Raw genomic sequence first — 20467 nt, 5'->3', positions numbered from 1 at the left:
ATTTTAGAAACCTCAATGTGCATAAGGGACTGACTGATGTAAGATTTTGGCTCTGTCCCAAAAGCTTGTCAGGGAGCGTATGTGTTCAGAGATTCAGATAAGTTTTTGGAATACATGTACTGCATATTTGGTGACAGTCAACTTGTAACGATAACTAGTACTTTAGAGATTCAAGCTTCCCAGAGATTAGATTATGTCGGGCTTGTAATTTCAACTGTTTATACATACAATACATATAACCTTAAAATATTCACCTCTCTCTTTCATTTAGTTTGTCTTTTTTAAGAAGAAAACAAGAAGACTTGGGCCAGCTTCATGTATTTTTTTTCCTTGTAACCTGTTTTTCTCCCATGTCAGATCCACATAGACATTCCTAGGATGAGCCCAGAGCATTTGGTACTGCAACCAAAGGTGACAGAGGTAAGGCAGCCATAGTGGTGCCATCCAGTCTATGGCCCCTCAGTAACAGCAGTAACAAGAGGCATACTCGACAACACACCTACAAACCAGGCTTGACTCCCAGCCGCTGTCCTGCATCCGTCTGAATCTTTTTGACAAATCTGCCTCCTGTCATATCGTTTATATATGGGGCTGGAAGTCTGAAATGGTGTCAAGGTGGTCTAACTTGAACACTCTCCATCATGTGCTGTCACAGGGAAGCAGAAGGAGGACCACTGCAACTATCCATTTCAGACAAAGCTATTCCCGCCTCCATCTGCCTGCGGTCCAATCAAGAACCAATTCACTAACTGTAGCCTTCTTATGTCTGTCCGTGTAATGGCTGCAAGAATCTGTGCTAACCTAAAACTGCCCGTTGCTTCAGTGTTGTCTCTTCTCTTTCTCTGCAGATTCACATTGACATACCGAGAACTAATCCTCTTATTCCTCTCTTTCAACAAGCTTCTGTTCAAGAGGTGAGACCAGATCCAAACCACTGCAGCCCCCTGCCCATGCACACACACCTCACGCACACCTCAGCAGGGGTCTCCCCCCTACCTGTTCTGGGCACATCAAAAAGTAGCTCCATAAGACACTCCTTAGATGCATGAGCTGTAAAAAGTATAAAATAAGTTTGAAATACATAAGTACACTTGAGGAAACGTATTTTATATTACGCTGTGCAGTCTAATTATGCATGGCTCTGCAACTACTAAAAATGCTATACTCATATATTAGTACTGTGTATTTCAATGTATTCAAATTCAGAACTGTTGTACACTTTCAATATGAATGAGAGCTCCTTTAGAAATATATTTTCATATTTTTTGTTAACTTTTGAGTAGGTGATACTCTCATCTGCTTTGCATTGCATGGTTTGCATGGTTGGGCAGTATATCTAACACAAACTCGATGCACTTTTACAAATATTGGTGATCAGATGCAACTCTATACTTTTAAAGGTGCATTATGTAAGATTCTCTGTAAAAAGAAAAAAAGACAAAAAGACAAAAAAAAACCCCAAAAAAAACCCTGTATCAAACCCATGGCTGTATCATTCATAACCTGAAGCCAAGAGTTAAACTTCACCTTCACCTCTTCATCTTCAGCCTGTACAGGGCCCGTAAACTCAAAAATAGGGTGTGTACGTCTGAACATCGCAAACGCTGAGCAGGATGAAATTCCACTTATGTAAATATAAACATTCTATCATGCATTCTATGATATAAACCACTAACTAGCCTAACTTCAGTAGCTGCTTTGAAAATGGATTCCGTAGACAACACAAAAATAAACCTGCATCCATCAAGTCTCAAACAATCACACACTCTACGCAAGCTAAAAAGACAAGATTTTATTTTAGCGGCAGTAACAAAGCAAATTGGGGTCCAACTTTTGATGAGGAGGGACCAAAGAGCGACTTTGGGCACCACACAACAGAGCACATGGTTGGCTTTCACTTGACTAAAAATCTCAGGCCAGCTCTGAGCTGCTCTGTGATATCGATAACTAACCATAAAACATCATTGCTACAACTACAGCCAGTAAAGCAAAGCATCAGGGCCAGACAGAATGACGGACACAGAGGGGCAAGATACAAACATGAGAAATGGATTTGCATTGTTTAAAAAAATAAAAAATAAATAGAAGAAAACTAGACTAGACATACATTCTAAACATACACTTCTCATGTGTGTATGTTACATCCATGGTGAATCTGCTGCTACATAACACTACTTCCTGTGTCATCTGTCACCACATTTCCGTGCATTAAAGATATTAGCTGTCACCACACCCATTTCACAAAACATAATAAAACATTGTATACTTTCATCTAAACTGGACTGCCCTGATTGTTTTAAGCATTCTGAAAGCAAAAGGAATAAAATCGCATAAATCTGGCTTATTTTACTCTAAAATGCCTTGACAAGATATGTCACCTTGTTTATATTTCATAAATGTAAATTTTCTTCTAAAAAATGTTGTCTTGATTGACTCCATAATCCTACATAATGCCCATTTAAGTAACCTATTAAAGGATATTTAGGCATTATTTAAATATGCAGGCTAGTGGTAAACTGTACAATTTCAAGCACATCTGTGCAGAATTAAGCTAGTAGAAAATAAGTTTTATTATTCAGTTGGTCATTTCATGGGCTTTGACTTTGTATTATCACATACTACTAACACCTCAGTACACTTAATACTGGGCACTTCGACCATTAAGTCCTTGATCTGGACTTCCAGGTTCCTTAAATCCCTTGCGTGTGAAGATGCTCAGAGTTGCTTAGGATTCTGCTGCAGTGCGCACATACTGTGTCTTTTGTATGAATAAGACTTAAGGGACTGGCTGGATGGCTCCTTATTACAATTTTACATGGAAATGAATTTGATTCCATGCCGGTCTGGAGGGTTAAGCTGAACCTTCTTATTTACACTTGGGGAGGGTTTGTCAGATACACGAGTTGGTGGCCTGACAAGCTGTGTGAAAATACAGACCTCATAATGAGGTGCAGGCTAACGAGGTGGACAGTGTGGTGCTGTGGATAAACACCTACACTGCACAGCTATAGGGCCAGACATTTTACCCACAGGAAGCAGCCGAAAAGTTATGTAACATTTATTAAGGCTCACAAAATAGGGATTGTTGTGTGGACTCTGACTACATCAGACACACAACACCCCAGGCCATGCTGCCTCATGTTGACCCTGTTGTCCTGTACACAATGGAGCTCTTGGCCATAGGCTGAAACTTAAAAGAATTACATATCACAGGAGCGACATGCAGGTGAAGACTTTGCTACATCATTGAGTGTACTTTTTCGGACAAGATTGTGTTTCCTTGTCAGCAACCTCCTTTATCTATATTCATAGGAAATGAGTCAGTATGATTTGCATTTCTTATTATAATTTAAACAGCTTATATTTTCACTTTTTCTTGATTTCCTTTTGATTTAATGCTTAGGAAAAAAACTCAAGTGGCGCAGCAGCGACAGAGGCAATATGACATGTATACTCTACTTTCCCCAAATTTGGACCTTTTATTAACTGATTCAATTTTACTTAATGAGCTGTATTTTACCAAACGTCCCTAAGGACTCAACGTGGCAACAATGGCACACCGCTGTGGCACCTGGCATTCCCAGTGGTCTCCCATCCAAGTACCAACCATGCACAACCTTGCTGAGCTTCTGAGATCTGAAGAGATCAGGCTTTGACAAGGAGGTTGGGCCATACAAGAAGGTTTGACCACATATTACACATTCTGGAATATGTCACTATTTTTGAAGAGTAAGGTGCATTTTAACTCACCTTAGATTGAGAACTCACACTTTGTCAATACTTTACGAAGATGTGAGTCTGATCACTGGTGAATCTGCGTGTTTTTAGATACGTGTGATGGACCGGTAGATTAGCCAATCGGGGACGTGCATGGTCCATCCATACCAGAAAAAATAAAGGAAGAAAATATCAAGGGGGGCTGAACAACATGGCGGATTTCTCTAGAATTAGTGACCAAAGCCCTAAACTCAGTTAATCTGAGCTGAGATAAATTAGATTTTATTTGTAAATGACAGGTGACCAATGAGCTTCTTTGTTTCACACGCGTCACTGAAAAACACAATAGAGGGCTTCGGGACCAGACTGTTATCAGTCTTTATAAAACTATAAAACATTTTAACAGCATTTTTTGTTAAACCCCTAACTGCACAAACTTGATATGTAATACATCCATTTTAATCAGTAAAATAGTGAATATGTCAAATCTAAACATGCGACAAAAATATGAACTCCCTCACTACTGTATCACCAAATTTAGTATCACTATGTACTTATATTTCAATAATTGGGCACACCGCTACTTGACAAATTGTGTCCTTGCAGACTATTGCTCTCACTTACAAAAGTATGGTTTATCTCTATACATTTTCTTACAACCACACTTGTACTGTATACATGCATTGTAAGACAAACTTTTACCTCTTGTCCCCTCTTTCATACTCCCAAAAGTCATGTCTCCTTCCCTTTCACCGACTCTGCCCTCTTCGTGTGCACACAGACAATCTCCAGCCTCCATTGAAATATTCAGGCTGCATGCTCCGCATATATTTTGTATGCAACAGACTCCAAAAGCACACTCTCTCCGTCTCTTTTATACGGTTATGCTTGCTGCGCCACCACCTGAAAATCACCTCTGCTTCATTACATTCAATTGTTTGTCTCTGCGCTGCACTCTGGGGGCTCCAAAAGATTTAGTGGAGATGGAAGCCAGTCAACAGTCTGCTCCATTCGCAAAACAGGGGAACGCTGAAGCAATTTTGCTGGTATTTCCAAGTGGTATCTTATATTTTTTTGAACAATACTGTTTTGAAGATTTTTGATAATCATCCAATTATAAGTTTTAGAGCCAAATGGGAAACCACCTGTAGTTGTAATTGCTAAAAACTCAAAAGCAATTAGCTAGGCGAGAAATTCAAATTCAGCTTTTTACACTTCAACACAAATTAAAAGTGCATAATTAGAGGGACGCTGACAACTTGGATCGTGTTGGCCCAAGTGGATTTTTAAAAATGTGATCATATCGAACACATGATCCGACTGATTGATAGTTGTTTTGACTTGAGCATTCACCACACAAAATGACCCCATTTGTAATTCAATCAAATAAATGTTACAACTGCTCATCACACCATCAGTTTGCAAGGAAGAAAAACAACAACTATATTACAGGCTTAAAATATGTTTCTAATATATGGACATACGTGACCTGAAATCAGTCATTTTGAAATAGTATAGTGACACATGTATTAATTAAAGAAACTGCTGATGTCAAAGTGCCTCCTCTGAGAGCAGAAACTAATGGAGTAAGTCTTACTTTGTCTTTCGATGACATGAAAACCATTTTGTTGTATTGAATTTCTTTCAAAGCTATGATACAGACTATATTGCAATCCTGGGGGCCTGGGTTTAATGGAACTGAACTGGAGCTCTGTGACTCTAGAGATGTGGCAAAACAGATTTCCTCTCTGGCAGATGAAGCACATTATGAGAAGAACATGAAATTAGTGCAAGATTAACGCAATTTACACAACTACCAACGGCTGCACACGACTTGGTTAAATCAGGCCCTTTATTACTGTATGCACTGAAGCCATCTTTAGCTTACATGGAACGAGATAGGACTTTGCAAACCTGGAGAAGCACCACAACACTTTTATACTCCATAATGTTAAATTGTCCTTATCACTGTACTCATTCTGTCATTTTCTTTCTGTTTTAATGTCCACAGAGTTGACCGGTAGACTTTTTTTTGTAACTTTATTATAGTTGCAATGCAAGCAAAACAAATCGCACTAGAAATAGTAGCAATTGCACAAATTATAATTGTAGTTATGGAAGTAGAGGTGGTAGTAGTGGCCACCCTAAGTTGGTTTTGGGCGCAATTGCTCTACGTGTGGCTCTGTGCCCATGTGAAATATTCATGTCAGCTTTTGAGATTGGAATGGAAAGAAAGTCCCATTAGCCGCTCTCACTGCAGCACCAGCAGCTCTGTGTGTTTGATGGATAGGGCTTTGATAAGGAAAGAAGAGGTGCGAGATGTGGAGGCAGGTAAAGGTGTAAGTAGAGTTGGAATGAAATGCCATATAGCCATGTGTGTGCCTCCTGCTAACGTTGATCAAATTAGTTAAAATAAAATGCATAGGTTTGTGCACAGGTTTACCAAAATATACCTGTCAAGAGAGATTTTTCAATGATATACAGGCTGATAGATGTGACGGGGAGATGGTGTTATTGTGACAAATAATACAAGATAATAGGTGTGATGTGAATGCATATGGATGTATTACAGAAAAGTGAAGTAAATAGCCATTGACCATAACATTATGACCACTGTCAGGCTGAGCTGATGGTGTGGGATATATTGTGGGATACATTAGATTGGGCAATGAGTGATGTTGATGTACAGAGATAATATTGAACAAAATTAGAATATGAAGTGTATTGTCTTTATTGATTAATGATTTAATGCCCGCGACAAGGTAAATTTAAATGTATGACTGTCTTAAAATGTCAGTTTATCAGGAGTTACACAGTTACACAGACATATTTTTTTGTATCTTTGCAAATTTGAGACGAACCATTTTGCTAATGTGGCCCTCAGTGAAATTTGACAGTGAGTTTGACACCCCTGCAATATGTTAAACAATATTGGTGATTGTGTGTAGTAAATGTGGACTTTTTTCAGCCAGGAAGAAAAAAAAAGGGAACATTTTACAGAGAAGGAATGAAGAGAGGGAGAGAAAGAGAGAGAGAGAGGTGTGACTTGGTGGAAAAGAGCATTGCACAGAGACAAACAGATGGAAAAAATAGACGAGGAGATGCAGGAGGACCAGCACCAAAGCCAAAAAAACAAAGTTCAAAGAGACCTTTTTTGTGTAGATAAAACAGTGGAGGAACTGAGGTGCGGTGCTAGATTCTGAGGAAGCAACATTAACAGAAAAAGAAAAAAAAAATCTTTATTCTGTAATGTCGAGTGTAGATTCTGCCAGTGAGAATTGTCTAATAAAACAAGAAAAAACAATAGGCGGGTTAAACGCATTTGTGTTGTGACAGGAAAGGAAAAGCATAAAGAAGTGTGCATCCTCAGTAGGGCAGAGTTTAAAACAACAGAGGCATGCATAATTTGGTTTGGATCTAAAGTGATACATATTCAACTTTGTAAATGTCCAACAACTGCGATGTGGAGACAGGAATTAGATTTGTAAATTTGGAAAAGTAGTGGAATGACTTTAGTGGCAGAGAGGTTAGTTCTTTTGGATCCACTAAGAGCTTGTCAGGGTAATTCTGGATGCATATTTTTATAAACAAACTGTCAAATGTAAATACTATTATGACAAAATGAAATGCATTAGACCGTAGATTAACCTGAATACTTATATGTACTGTGTTCAAAAGGTCAAGTCAATGTGCTTCTCTATAGCTAAGTGCTCAATTTGTCCCTTATATTTTTCTATTTTAATGCATGTTTAACAATGCCGCCATGCTTCTGTGAATAGCATTGCAAGTTCGATACAAAATTGAAAAAAAAAAAAGAAAAAAACAAACAATTGAAAGTGCTCATTTTTTCTGAACTTGTAAAACATTCTTGATCGTTTTAATTAAAATGTTACGCAAAGCCATAGCACGTTTTTCTGCTTTCCCTGCACCAGCCTGGCATGCTTCAATTTACTGCAATTTGTACTACTGCTTTACACACCTCACATATTTACACATCTACATCAAAAGCTGTAATTCGAACCAGCAATTATTGAGGATTAATCGCCTCTGAAAATGATTCTTAACATATAGAGAAAAGTGTTGTTACAGTCTCAGGAGAAAATTGGTTTAAATTCAATATGGACTTGCAGCTCTAAAAACAGACCATTGCTAAATAATTGGGGCCAACCAAGTGAATTCAAATACCTTATTTATTTCGACAATATTTCTTCCAATATCCCACAGAACTATTAAGATACTTTACCAATAGTTTACAGTGGTCTCTTGTTTTCAGAGCTGCTTATTGTATTTGCATGCATACTTTACTTAACCACTCTGACCTTGTGTTTTCTTTTCTTATCGTTTTTTGTTTTCCATTAAAGATTTTTGAAAGGATATTATTTATCTGGGCGATTCGACACCCGGCCAGTGGATACGTTCAAGGCATCAACGACCTGGTTACGCCATTCTTCGTAGTCTTCGTGTTTGAGTACATTGGTAAGTTCTTTTTTTTAACTTGAGTTGTTGCAAGAATAATTTGATGAGTGTGTCGTGACAAAATGATGGTTGGAGCTGTTGAAAACGTTGCTGTGTTTGTTTTGGCCTTTCAGACTTTAAGTCTTTACTACTGGTAATGAGGGTAAATCCACAAATCACTCAGGAGTAACAATTGTGGTCACAAAGATGCAATTATAAATTCCCATATTCACTGTGGGCTAAGAAACTTGATAATTGCATAACTTTTTTTTTTTTACATTTTATTCTGTGCTTATTAGATTTTGTTTTACCCCTGAGACCCAGTCCAGTGCTGCTGATCTACTTTATCTAAATGTTATAAGCCCAAGTTTTCCCTTTTTTTTGTCAAAGAATTATACGTAGATTCTTTCTGACCATAGACTGTATAAAGAATTGAACTAAATGAGTGTGACGTCATGCTTAGCGTTCGGCTCCAGTCAAATGAAGCTCATTGAGGATCGCAGTTGTGGGGCAATTTTTGGAGCCAGTCTGCAGTCTGCGAGTATCATAGCAACCAAACAGCCAATCTGGAACGAAACTGTGGAAGGTAACGCCCCTTCCTGCCCGCAACACAGGTTTACGGGTCAATCTACGAATATTTTAGGACCAAAATGATGAGGCTAACAGAAGCATTTATGGAGAGAGTAGTGACAATTTGATCAAGTGAATTGGAGTCAGATTCGATGGAGCCGGAAGCACAGCTCATGATCAGTTCCTATTTGAAATGCGCTGGCTAGCAGGTTAGCTATGTATCCATTTATATATACAGTCTATAATTTCAACTGAACTTTTTGTATTTCAGTTAAAAACAAATCCACATGGTCATTTTTGAAACACTTAACGTTGTTAATAACTCTTATTGAATCAAGCCTGTGTGATTCCAGTGGACACGAGTTCTATATCTGATTCTTTTCACCGTGTGGACCTAATTTGTCTTTGTGTAGGTCTGCCATTTGCAAGATATAAGCCCATACACTCACTGCTCCCTGCTGCGGCCCCGTCTTGCCCCCATGCCGTTCTTCTTTCTTCTAATACCTTACACTTCTGCCACCTCTCTCCGATAGCCGCGGTCTGCTTTTGTAAGTGAGCTCAATTCAATCTGAAAGCAACGTACTTCACAAGTCAGAATTCATATTTTTAAGAACCATTACATGTAAAACCCGCTGCACCTCTGAGCGGCATGTGACCTCAGTCAAACGTGCTTTTTTAATGGACTCTTTTGATCAACTTTGTGGAAGAGACTTCGGTGTATAAAGGTTTTGCCAAGACTGTGTAAGAGGAACGAGTAAGGAGACATGAGCCTATTTTTGAGAAGTGCACTTGGATGAATTTAATAACACAAAACACTGGACAAAAAGCTGGATCAGTGAAGTGGAGGTACAGTAGTCTGAGGGAAAAGGATATTTCTGGTTTGGGCTGGAGAGATTTGGGGGGGAAAAAAAACTTTAAATGAAGTGCATTTTATGAGCAGCTGTTTAATTCTCCTAGCTAAAACATTTGCAAGTAAAATCATATTCTTGTAGTACTCCTTTTACCAAAACGAAACATTTATACCTGGCTAAATCTGTCCTGGTTTATTTTGGTTTCATTCCAGTTTTGGGTTGATTGGGTTCAGTCCTGGGTTCCTCATGGTTTCATCAGGTTAATGTCCAGTGTAGTCTGAGATTAACCATCAAAGTTTTGTGCCTGCTAGTAATGCATGGGTGTGGATTTGACAATATTGTAATCTAGTATTCACGTAATTCTGGTCACCATACTGCCAAGAGCACATAACACCATAGATTTTTGCTCCTTTATATATAGCTCCTAACACAGCTCAGATCCTCCACTTCCCAGTTTTGTGCTGCCTGTCTTGATTCTTATTTAGATCTCCCTGTAACTGTCTTGGTTTCCTTGCTCTTGCTTGCTCCTGTCGTCGTTTGCCACAGAACATCTTTGCCCTGACATTGCAGTTACTGTTCAGCTGCCATCCTTTCTGCTTTCTCTATTCCCACGCTGCAATGCCAAGAGATGGACCTTTTAAATCAGAGCATATTCTGTTCTCCTACCGTTCAGTCCTTTCAATGTTATGTCATTTGCTTTATTGATTTAAGAAGTGTTTGGAGATTTTTTAAACTTCGTCTCTCACTTAGCATTAGCGTACATCACCACTCTTCAAATTAAGAGCAGGAAGGGCCAAGAAGAGCTGTCTTCCTTGATGGTAAAACTGGCATTGATTTACGTCAAGATATATAATGCAATTTGTATGTTTACTTTGGATCCACATTAAGGATGAGTGGATGCCTACAATAGGGGGAACAACATGTACAGACTTGTACACCTATTGATGTAAACTACAACTCTACACTCTTTTTTTGTAAGGAGGAATAGCAGTGAACCCATCATGTGCTCTGAGTGGATTCATATATAGTGGGATTCAATTAGTTGTATTGAGTCATTTCCTAGATGTAAAAAAAATAAAAATAAAAAAAATAAATAGATACAGCCAATCCTTGGTCAGTACTTAAAGCATGTGGTTATGAGCAGAGCTGAGGCTTTGAAAACTAAATTTGTAGTATTTTCTGTAATAAATGGCGACTATGAAAGTCTGAAAGGCATTTTGTGTTTTATAAGACAAAATTAAGCATGGTTAGAGCTCTGTCATACAGGAGGAGCTCAGAGTAGAGACGCTGCTCCTCCACATCAAGAGGAGCCAGCTGCAGTAGCTCGGGCATCTGTTCAGGATGCCTCCTGGAGGCCTATCTAGAGAGGAGGCCCCTGGGGAAGATGGACGAAGAACCCAAGACACGCTGGAGGGACTGTGTTTCTTGCCTGGCCTGGGAACGCCTTGGGGTCCCATCGGAGGAGCTGGAGGAAGTGTCTGGGGTGCGGGAAGTTTTGGAGTTCCTGCTTAAACTGCTGCCTCCGCGACCCGGCCCTGGATAAGTGGAAGAAAATGGATGGATGAAAGATGAAATTAAATTGAAATTTGTTGTCAATAAATAAAAAGAAAAAAAAAAACAAAAACTGTCATTTCGTCCAACCCTACTGGTTGTTCAGAGCAGTCAGGCCATCTCAAGAGAGAAAACCTAAATGGAAACGAAGTAGTGAAAATAGCAGGAGGCTGAGGGTGTGTTTTGGCGAGCTTAAGGGTGAGAAAGAGCGAGGCCATGGGCTCTGACAGAGGGGGACAAACAACACAAGGCAGCAAAACAAGATTTTCAGAATGGAGAAAATGAAACCCAGAAAGTGGCCCCATGCTGGCAGGAAACATCCAAGCTAGACTAGTCTTCCTTCTATCAGTGAGCAGAAGAATAGGCCAGTATACACCACTGCTCCTCCATCCTCGGCTTTGAAGCCACTGGCACTTGTCATGGCACTGAGAAAACTGCTATCATCACCTCTGCGCTGATGGTGTCCTGGGAGGGTCATTTTGTATGCTGGAAAAAGAGCTTTGTTACCAGTTCGTCATGGATGAGAATGTATCTGGTTGTAGAGTCATACCCTTGCAAACCAGTGGTAATGCGGTTGATACCATGTGGAAATAAATGCATTTTTAACTGTATTTTTTCTATTTCTTCAATATCTATGCTGCTTATATATTGAGTTTGAAGGCATGATCAAATATAAATGTACTACCCATTTGCAATCTGCTTCTACTGCTACAAATCCTATTACCAATTTATTGCTTTGTATTTGGGTTCTCGAGCAAAGTGTTAGTTTTCCATTAGGGATGTCACATTATCCATTTTTCACCTTTTTATTAATACGTGTTTTGCTTCCGAAATTCTCCCAATTATTAATAGAATTTTTATTTCTTACATCATTTTTATTGTGACCTATTTTTTCATTCATACAGTCGTCTGCCAGCTACAGTGACAAAAACAAAAATACATGTTTGTTAATCCTCTGATACATTTGACAGTTTCTAACAGAGTTTTTGAATATCCATATGTATTTTTATTTTTTTTTTACTGCTGTTACTTTTACTTCAGATCTAAACTTCAAAGACAGTATCTTTTGGACAAGACAGCCCACTTCACTTAGCAGGGGGCCAGAAGAGCCAAAAGTGAGAAGTTGACAGACTGAGGCTATCTGCAAAGTCGTATCTCTTAGGCTTGTGTCCTTGTAGGTATTAGAGAAGAAGATGGAGAGAATAAGGAGCGAGCGATGCCGTATTCCCTATGACACAGCAGCCAGAGTAATGGGTTGCGTAGTGTATTTAGCCCTTTTAAAACATCAGACTTCTCATCCCCAGACACATGCATTTCCTCAACAAGCTCTCAGAATACAGAAAATATGCTCTCTAACATCTGCTTAGGTTAAGAAACCAGTGAGCGCCCTGGGTACATTTACAATTTATGCTTGGCATTTTAGAAATAAGAGAACTAAAATGGTTTTGAAGCAGAGAGGAGAGGAGAGGAGAGGAGAGAAGGAGTGGAAATATCAGTATAGCTGGATGTTTCTTTTCAAAATTTAGGATTTGAACAGGGTCAAATGTCTTAATATGATTATTTTACATCTGAATTATGACCAGTAATTTCTCTATTTGCTGATAGTGCTTGTTCCAGTATTAGTATCGACTTGATTTTGGTGTTTTGCGAACATGTTTGGCATCTTTGCTCACTTCTACCTTATATATAGTTCCCAAACATATTTATTTTTAGTATCTTTCTGGATTTATTTGTGTATTTCCCCACAATAACTGTTTCATATTGTGGACAGGAAACAAGATGCAGGCGATGAATGATCCAATTCTGACCTAGGTTGCTTGGTTACAGGGTTTGCACTGTAAACTTATACTAACATGTTTTGACACTTTCATCAGAGCCCACAAGCAGACCTGCCTCGATAACACATTCTGAAGCACGATTTATTGCTACAGAGGAATACTGTGATAAGCGATAATATTTAAAGATTTAAATAATCCAAGATAATCCCACATAACCATTTTTAGATACATTAAAAAACATGAACTGCAGCAAATAAATAGCAGAATGTACCAATATTTAGCTATAAAAGAGACTTATTCATCCCTCCACAGCAAATCCTACTGTTTTTCAACACAAATACCCCCAAATCTCCCCACTTTTGCAAAGAAAAAGTACTCTTGATAAATACTGACACCCAAAATATATTGTTCCAGCTTTCATATGTTGAACCATAAGTCGATTTAGTAATTATTGTGCATGTAACATTGTCATAAGTAAGTCTTAAAGATGTAAAAGGTAAGTACCTTCTCTCCCAGAAATTAATATATATATTTTTAATTTTATAGAGTAGAATTGCCCAATGTCCAATCAGGAAGTAACATTTCAAACTTTACAACAATGTCAAATAGGGAAAACTAGACGGGATGTTTAATTTATGTGAAATTTATGTTAACTAAGTTTTAATTAAATCAGTAGTCTAACAAGTCATACGCACTTAAAGTAAACTCTTTATAATTTTGTGTGTCTTGGGACTTGTACTACTTATCATAATGCCTTATTCTCATTCATTCTCTCGGATTTGATTAAAGCATTCTTCTTCTTCTTGTCCGACTTGTCAAGGTTTGTTCTTGAGTTTTTCTTACTCTGCCTGCATCTCTCTCCGGCCCTGAGCTCCGTCCTGGGCTGCACTACTATATTCAGTTTAGAATGCAATCACAGTGTTTCTGGGGTTAAGTAATAGCCTTTGGAGTAGAGAAATTGAATTGGCCTTGTGGTTTTGACCCTGAGTCTCTGTCCATGTCCACCTTTTTCTCTATAAGTGTCTCTTTTATTCCCCTGAAGGATGTTCTCAGCCTTAATACTTCTGAGGGTTGTCATTTACATTAGTTTTGTTCATCTCTCACTCCAAAAGTCTGTCACCAGGTGTTCTTTTACTCCATTTTAGCTTTTTACTGTCACGAACTAGAGTTTACATAAAAGTTCATGGCATGCCTGGGAAACATTCTTGGAATAGCTGATGGTTAAAATATTCACTGCAGCATGTCCCAAGAAGATTACATATTTATGTCAGCTACTTCATAGGTCAAAGAGTATACCGACTTGTAATTGTTTGGCCTCTCATTGTCAGCTGTTGAAAGTATATTCTGTGTATCTCAAATTCAATAGTCGTTCTTTTAATCTGTATTGGGCCTGATCTTATTTCCAGAGATTGGGCTTGTCACCCTGATAAAAAGCAATAGGGCTCCGAAATGATCCAGAGAAATAGTTCTGTCAGAAAATGATTTATCATCTGTGAATAATCGCTGGCGTTATTGAATATTTTTAGATTAAGTTAATTACTTGACTATAAAAAGCCATAAATTGAAGTTCTCCCCAGCCCGAAGCGCCTCAGATCCCTCCAAAACCCATACCCCCTTTTTCTATGTCAGCCATGTGATTGGAGTGAAAAAAGTGTTTTATCATTCTGTGACAGTGAGATGCGTTCTGCTTGACCTGATGCAATTGAAGGCAATTGAAACAGTCGTCTAACTGTGCGTTACACTGAGGCTGCGTGCTGTTTGCAAGTTGCATCACAGTCATGTGTTCAAACATACACTGAATCACTATGAGAAATATGGAAAGTATGCTAATGCATGTGTTTGGATGGAAAGTACGCAATGATGTTTTGGGGCAAGAAAAAGTAAAAGTTTTTAGATAGTCAGCACTTTATGGAAAGAATCAATTGTATGTATTATAATTGTATTATAAATATACATTTTAAATATATTCCAACGATACCTTTTCTCCTTCCACACAAAAGTCGCCATATTTGTTTTGGAGCAGTTTTATGCCACTGGTTACTTGTCAGTCTTGTGCTCATCAAATTGTGGGGGATAAGACAAGCCAATGAGAATATCTAAGTATTTAAGAGTTATTTGGTCTGGCTTGCTTATTACTGATCTACTCATATTTTCCTTCTCCCATTCTAAAGCTGCAGATTACACACACTAATGACTTAATGGACTGGTCTGTCACTTACATCTCAGGAAACCTTCTTCAAATCCCAAATGTGTTGACTGCATTAGGCAGCAGCGCTCAGTGTCAGCCGAGTCAAATGGAAATTTTTAATGATTTCAACAGCTTTATGTGCCTCATCATCCACATTTCTTATTCAATTCAACATGGTGGGTTCTTAGTTATTTTATGCTACAGCTGCTTTTCATTATAGATTTAGAATGACAGAAGTTCAATAGACTGTTGTATTGTATTGCTTTGTTTGCAATGAGCTTAAAGATACACAGGTGATGTGAGGTTGCTTCATTACAGAGAATACTGGAGAAAATGTTGGAACAATAACAAGTGTAATTATGGTTATACCATTACGAAAAGACACAGTCTCATCTTATCTTGGAAGGTAATCAAGGCTGAGCTTGGTTAGTATAGGAAAGGAAGACTCTTGGGAATACCATGTGCTGTATTGGAGTAGCAGAGGATCCAGTGCATATTTCTGTTGCGTCCTTAGGCAAGACACTTCACACACCCGCCCTAGAGTGAATGTTGTGTATGAGTGATTGATCGGAGGGGCAGATGGCGCAGATTGCTTCCGTCAGCCTACCCCAGGGCAGCTGTGGCTACAATGGTATATTTCCATCAGCACAGCAAGGGTACCGAATGAACAATGCCCTGTAAATCGCGTTGGGTATCTTGAAATACGCTATTTAAGTATTTGCGTGTTGCCACATTAGCTTTTGAATGCCTATGATAAATAATGTTGTTTGAGACATGTTGTAGCGTAGACCCTGGGGCATACAGACACACTGAATACAGATATTGATAGCTGCAGTTAATGTCTTACTTTAGCCTTAATCAACGCTTTTCACTTCCTCATATAGGCCATGACTGTACCCCCAGGCGTGCAAATCATTATGGTAGCAGTACTGTATTAATGGCAGTACCCACCCCCCCCCCCCCCCCCTTTGATGTATGGACACACAGCATGCATTGCAGATAGTGTGGAGATGAGAACATTACTTGGGTGACTGCGTAGATTTTATGGCCTTAAGCGATTGCCATGTTGAAGTTCAGCTCTTTTGAATGAGTAAGTGCGTGGGCGCTCTTTGGGGTAAAATTTGACGTCTCAAAATGACGTTCCATTGACTCGGGTTTGCATGTATTCGGCTAACATGACGGATTTTCGCTCGACAAATCAAAGTCTGGTTTCATCTCACCCTTGTTCTTATTACTTCCTTGTTTAGCATCAGCGCTCCCACCCCCTCCCACTGCTTATCCTTGCACCTCCGCCTGCCTATTTCCATACTTTCACCTTTTGTTTTTTTTCACACCATCAAAACTCTATTCTGATCCATGCTCGTCTCGTGTGACAGATGTATTCCGTGTACGTGCACAAATGCCAAGTTGACTTCGCCAACTATACAGCAGTTTGCATGACACCTCTGGAAATGTTTGTCTCTCATTAACAGCGGTGTTATCATGCTAATTGTGTTGTGGTAAAAAGTGAAAACCGATATTTTCCTTCTGGAGGAGTCGTGCGAGGTGCGAGCAGCCCTAGAGGTATTATGGAGAAGTAATAGTTTTTTGTTTCAATTTGTTGTGTACAGCTTGTCGTTTAAAATCGTAATGAATGTACTACACTGTCATTATTTGTAATGAATTGTGTATTCGGTGGCAGAGTGGTTGGCATTCTGATGTATTAAAGTGGTTTCTTTTCTTTACTTTGTTTACTGTCCATGGTCTTTGCAACTGATAGTGGCTGGAAAATACTATATACTACCACTGACATTAGGACAAAGATTTTTAAAGTATGTATAGGCTTCATTTTCCTATGGTAATGATACACAGTAACACACAGACCCATTGAAACGGCCATTCATTTATTCATTTTCATTTACGCATGCACACGCTTAAGACCGACTTGTAATGATTCTAAGAAGTTGCTGTGGGAGTTGAGGGGAATGTGGATTTAAAATTGCATAGGTGTTTGGAAAATTTTAGAATATAGTAGAAGAAAAAAAGTTGGCAGAAAGTTTTTCCAACAGCCTAGAGTAGTTTTGCACCAATTGGCAGTGCATCAGAATTTCATTACAAAAGGTTTAGAGGAGAGTAGATCGGGCATTGTTTTGTAAGTTGTTCTTCCAAAAAATATCAAATGTATACCGATTTGGACAGGCGAACTCTTTTCCTTTTGTCTCATTGAAACAACAACAAATGTTTCTCTAAAATGTATTTTTGCTCCAAGACACCATGTATGTTTCTTCCTAACAGTGAGCTTATTTATTCGTTATTTTTAGTTTTGTTGCGCAGTGGATTGGAGCCAGTAACTGAAACACATAAATGTATTATTTCTTCAAATCACAATAATCTTGGCAGGTGTATTGTCAGGATTTTTTGTTATACTTTTTTTGCTTTCAGGCTTTTTGCTGGACCCATTAGTACAGTGCGATACATTTGTATTCATCATTAGGATCATTAGGTTGTGCGTGTGCTGTCAGCTCTAAATGAGAAGTAATGGCTGGTTTATGTAATGCGATTTTGCTGGAAATTCTTATTAAACTAAAGGTCAGTTTATTGTTTATTATAGAGGTTATAGGGAGATAATTATAAGAAGATAAATCAACAGTATAAATATATATGTATATTTGTAGCTGGCATAGGTTAAAATCTGCTAAAGACAGTAATTCGGGTTAATCAGTTTCATTTGTGTTTTGAATTCATCAGGTTTAACAGTGAGCACACATCCTTGATCATTGCATCAGCCCAAAGTGGCTCGTTTATCATCTTACATCACATTACCTCGTGGCTCTTCGTCGTGGAGGGCAGATGGCATCGCAGGCACCACATTGTGTAGAACTTGTGTAGTTTGTGTCACGGTGCAAACCCGGGTCTCCGGAGGTCTAACCCTAACGCTGTGTGCCAAGTGCTCACAGCTGGCAGCTACCAAGCAAGTCAGTCTCCCCGGACAAGGCAGCCCCACTTGCCAGGACAAACAGGAAGTGAGCCCCGGAGCCAACAGGAAGTGGGGTGACTCCAGTGGGAAGAATGAAGAAGAAGAAGAGAGTGAGGGGTGATGGAAGCGAACAAGAGATGCCAAGTTGTAGACTTCAGTCACTGGAAAGATAAGGAGACAATTAACTTGAATTAGGATGGCTCATCAGCAGACAATTCATAATGGCGAAATGGTTGGACTAAAATGAAGTCTAACATTTTGATTATTGCAGTAAATGATTTAGGTATAATTAGAAGCGCAATAAATATAGTAGATACGTAATAGTTCTTGTGGAGACTTGCCATTCAGAAGCTTTATTTCACAGTTAGTCTCATGCCTTACTTTTTGATTACGCGATTCAATTTTGACACAAGATCACATAAACCATTCTAACAGTCAAGGTCTGCATTTCACTCTAGCTTTAATACGCCATTAGTAGCCTGTCAGTATCTGTACACAACTGCAGTGCCGCATCCTGGGGCTATTTGTCTAGTCTTGAACCATGATTTTAACAGGGAGCTAGTTTCTTACCTTATGAATTATGGGGCAATGTTTTCACGGACTACAGGATATAGCGAGGATAATCACGGAACAACCAACATACCAATAATTATGGCTTTAAATCTTTTTATAATACACTCCCTTAGACTTCCACTACCATTGTTTTTATATAGTGACCAGAGAGGGCACTGTTGCTTTGTTAATCATACCGTTACCTCCCTGACTCACTGTAGCCTCCCTGCTCTTAGCCCTTACCCCCGTGTCCTTGTTGTTGTGATGAGCTATGCGTATTTCCAGTAACAACCACGGACTCCTGCAAACGCTCCCTGCTCTCCAAAGCTCAAGGTCTTCCTCTGCAGCCACATCCGCAAAGACTGGTCTGAGACTATGGGACTGTCCTCGGGGGTCTCCCAAAATGCCGGGCAGTGGTACTTCGGCACCTTGTTAATCAGCTCTGACATACTGCAAATTGTGAGTCGGTCTGCTGGCAATTAATCTTTTCAATTATAATTTTTAATGCCGTCGCTGTTGCCCAGAGCCGCTACGTCCCAAGGAGGAAGTCGGTATTCATCCAGTCTCATTGTTTTGTGGGCCACTACAGATGAGCTATTAAGTCTAAATACAGGTTCAAAATGATTCCCTCTTTCCTTTCACCTCTTCAGGGCCTAGTGTAGTCAGTTATTTGAATGTTACAGCTTTGATTTAAACGGAGAAGGAAATGTTGGTCTTTAGGGACGGAGCTTGGGTGTTGAATTTTTAAATAGCCTATAAATAATTAAACATTCACGTACTGTAAATACTATGTCTTTGTTTTTTGCTTGGAAGTTATTATATGCCTGACTTAGCAATATTATACAGGAAGAATGTAGCTTGATATGTTTACACTGTGTAACGGGTCACGTGAGAGACACAAAGCATGAAGTCGATGTAGAATTTATCTAATGAAATAGTATAGTCCCAATATTGGAAACTAAATATATGTGAGTGTTATTTATCTATTTGTTTGTTTGTGCCGGACAAGAGCAGATATTATACTCCTATGGTCAAACTTGCTTGAGTACTAGAAGCATAACTATTCTTTCCTTTGTGTTTTTTTTTTTTTTTTTAAGTGAATGGATAATTTATATACGGCTTTATTGGCCACACATTTTCATTTGAATATCCAGGACACAAGAAATTCATTTTTGAAGCGTTTTGTATGTACCACTTGTTTTGACTTATGAACTACATTTCCTCTGTAAAAGCAAAGTTTTCCAATAATTTAGACCGTCTTTGTAAAACTAGCTGCATATTTGGTTGAATGGACATGTCTAAAGAAAGAAATGCTGTATGTTTCATAACAAATGGTAGTCCAGTAATGAATGCTTGCTATTTGGGAAAAATTCAATAGTGTTTTTGTGCTTGAAACACCCTGCCAGTTTTTGTAGTTTATTTCCATGAAATGTCTGTAGTAATATCTTCGTGATGATTGGTGCGGGCTGTTTTAGCTCCCATCCCATTGATTTTTATCTCTTCATTTTGGCAGAGCTCATGTCCATTATTTTCTATCCCCTGGCTGTGTTGCATTGTGCTGCTACAGTGGTGCTAGTACGGTGGTTAAAATGAACTACTCTGACATCTAATCACACTGCAGGCCTCCATGTCCATATCTTGTGCCATTATCAGATATGGTGTCCATGTCACAAGAATACATTGTGTGATAATGTGGGTACCTTCGTCTGTCCTGCTGCGATCGGATGAAAGGTCTCGGGCTCTGTGCTCTTTTGTGCGCCTCCCTCAGCTGACTTCAAACAAACAAGGCAAAGATGAGAGTAGTATGTCCGGGTATATGAGAAAATCGCATATGTATACTAGCTCAGTG

The 20467-nt window shown here is 38.9% G+C and overlaps 1 protein-coding gene across 3 annotated transcripts in view; it reads left to right on the top strand.

Annotated features, from left to right (window-relative positions):
* Positions 1-20467, top strand: part of tbc1d22a (TBC1 domain family, member 22a) — a 126378-nt gene that overhangs the window by 39591 nt on the left and 66320 nt on the right. The window contains exons 8-9 of one of the 3 annotated variants that reach the window (XM_033989780.2): positions 849-914; positions 8079-8193. In XM_033989780.2, coding sequence (XP_033845671.1) covers positions 849-914; positions 8079-8193 — 181 coding nt within the window. Of the gene's footprint in view, positions 1-357; positions 421-848; positions 915-8078; positions 8194-20467 lie in introns of all 3 variants that reach the window. The other 2 variants (XM_033989781.2, XM_055231505.1) reach the window with 2 other exon arrangements.

Source organism: Periophthalmus magnuspinnatus, chromosome 23 (genome assembly GCF_009829125.3).
Source record: "Periophthalmus magnuspinnatus isolate fPerMag1 chromosome 23, fPerMag1.2.pri, whole genome shotgun sequence".
Taxonomy (NCBI): Eukaryota; Metazoa; Chordata; class Actinopteri; order Gobiiformes; family Gobiidae; genus Periophthalmus; species Periophthalmus magnuspinnatus.
This window is presented reverse-complemented; position numbering and strand designations above follow the sequence as displayed.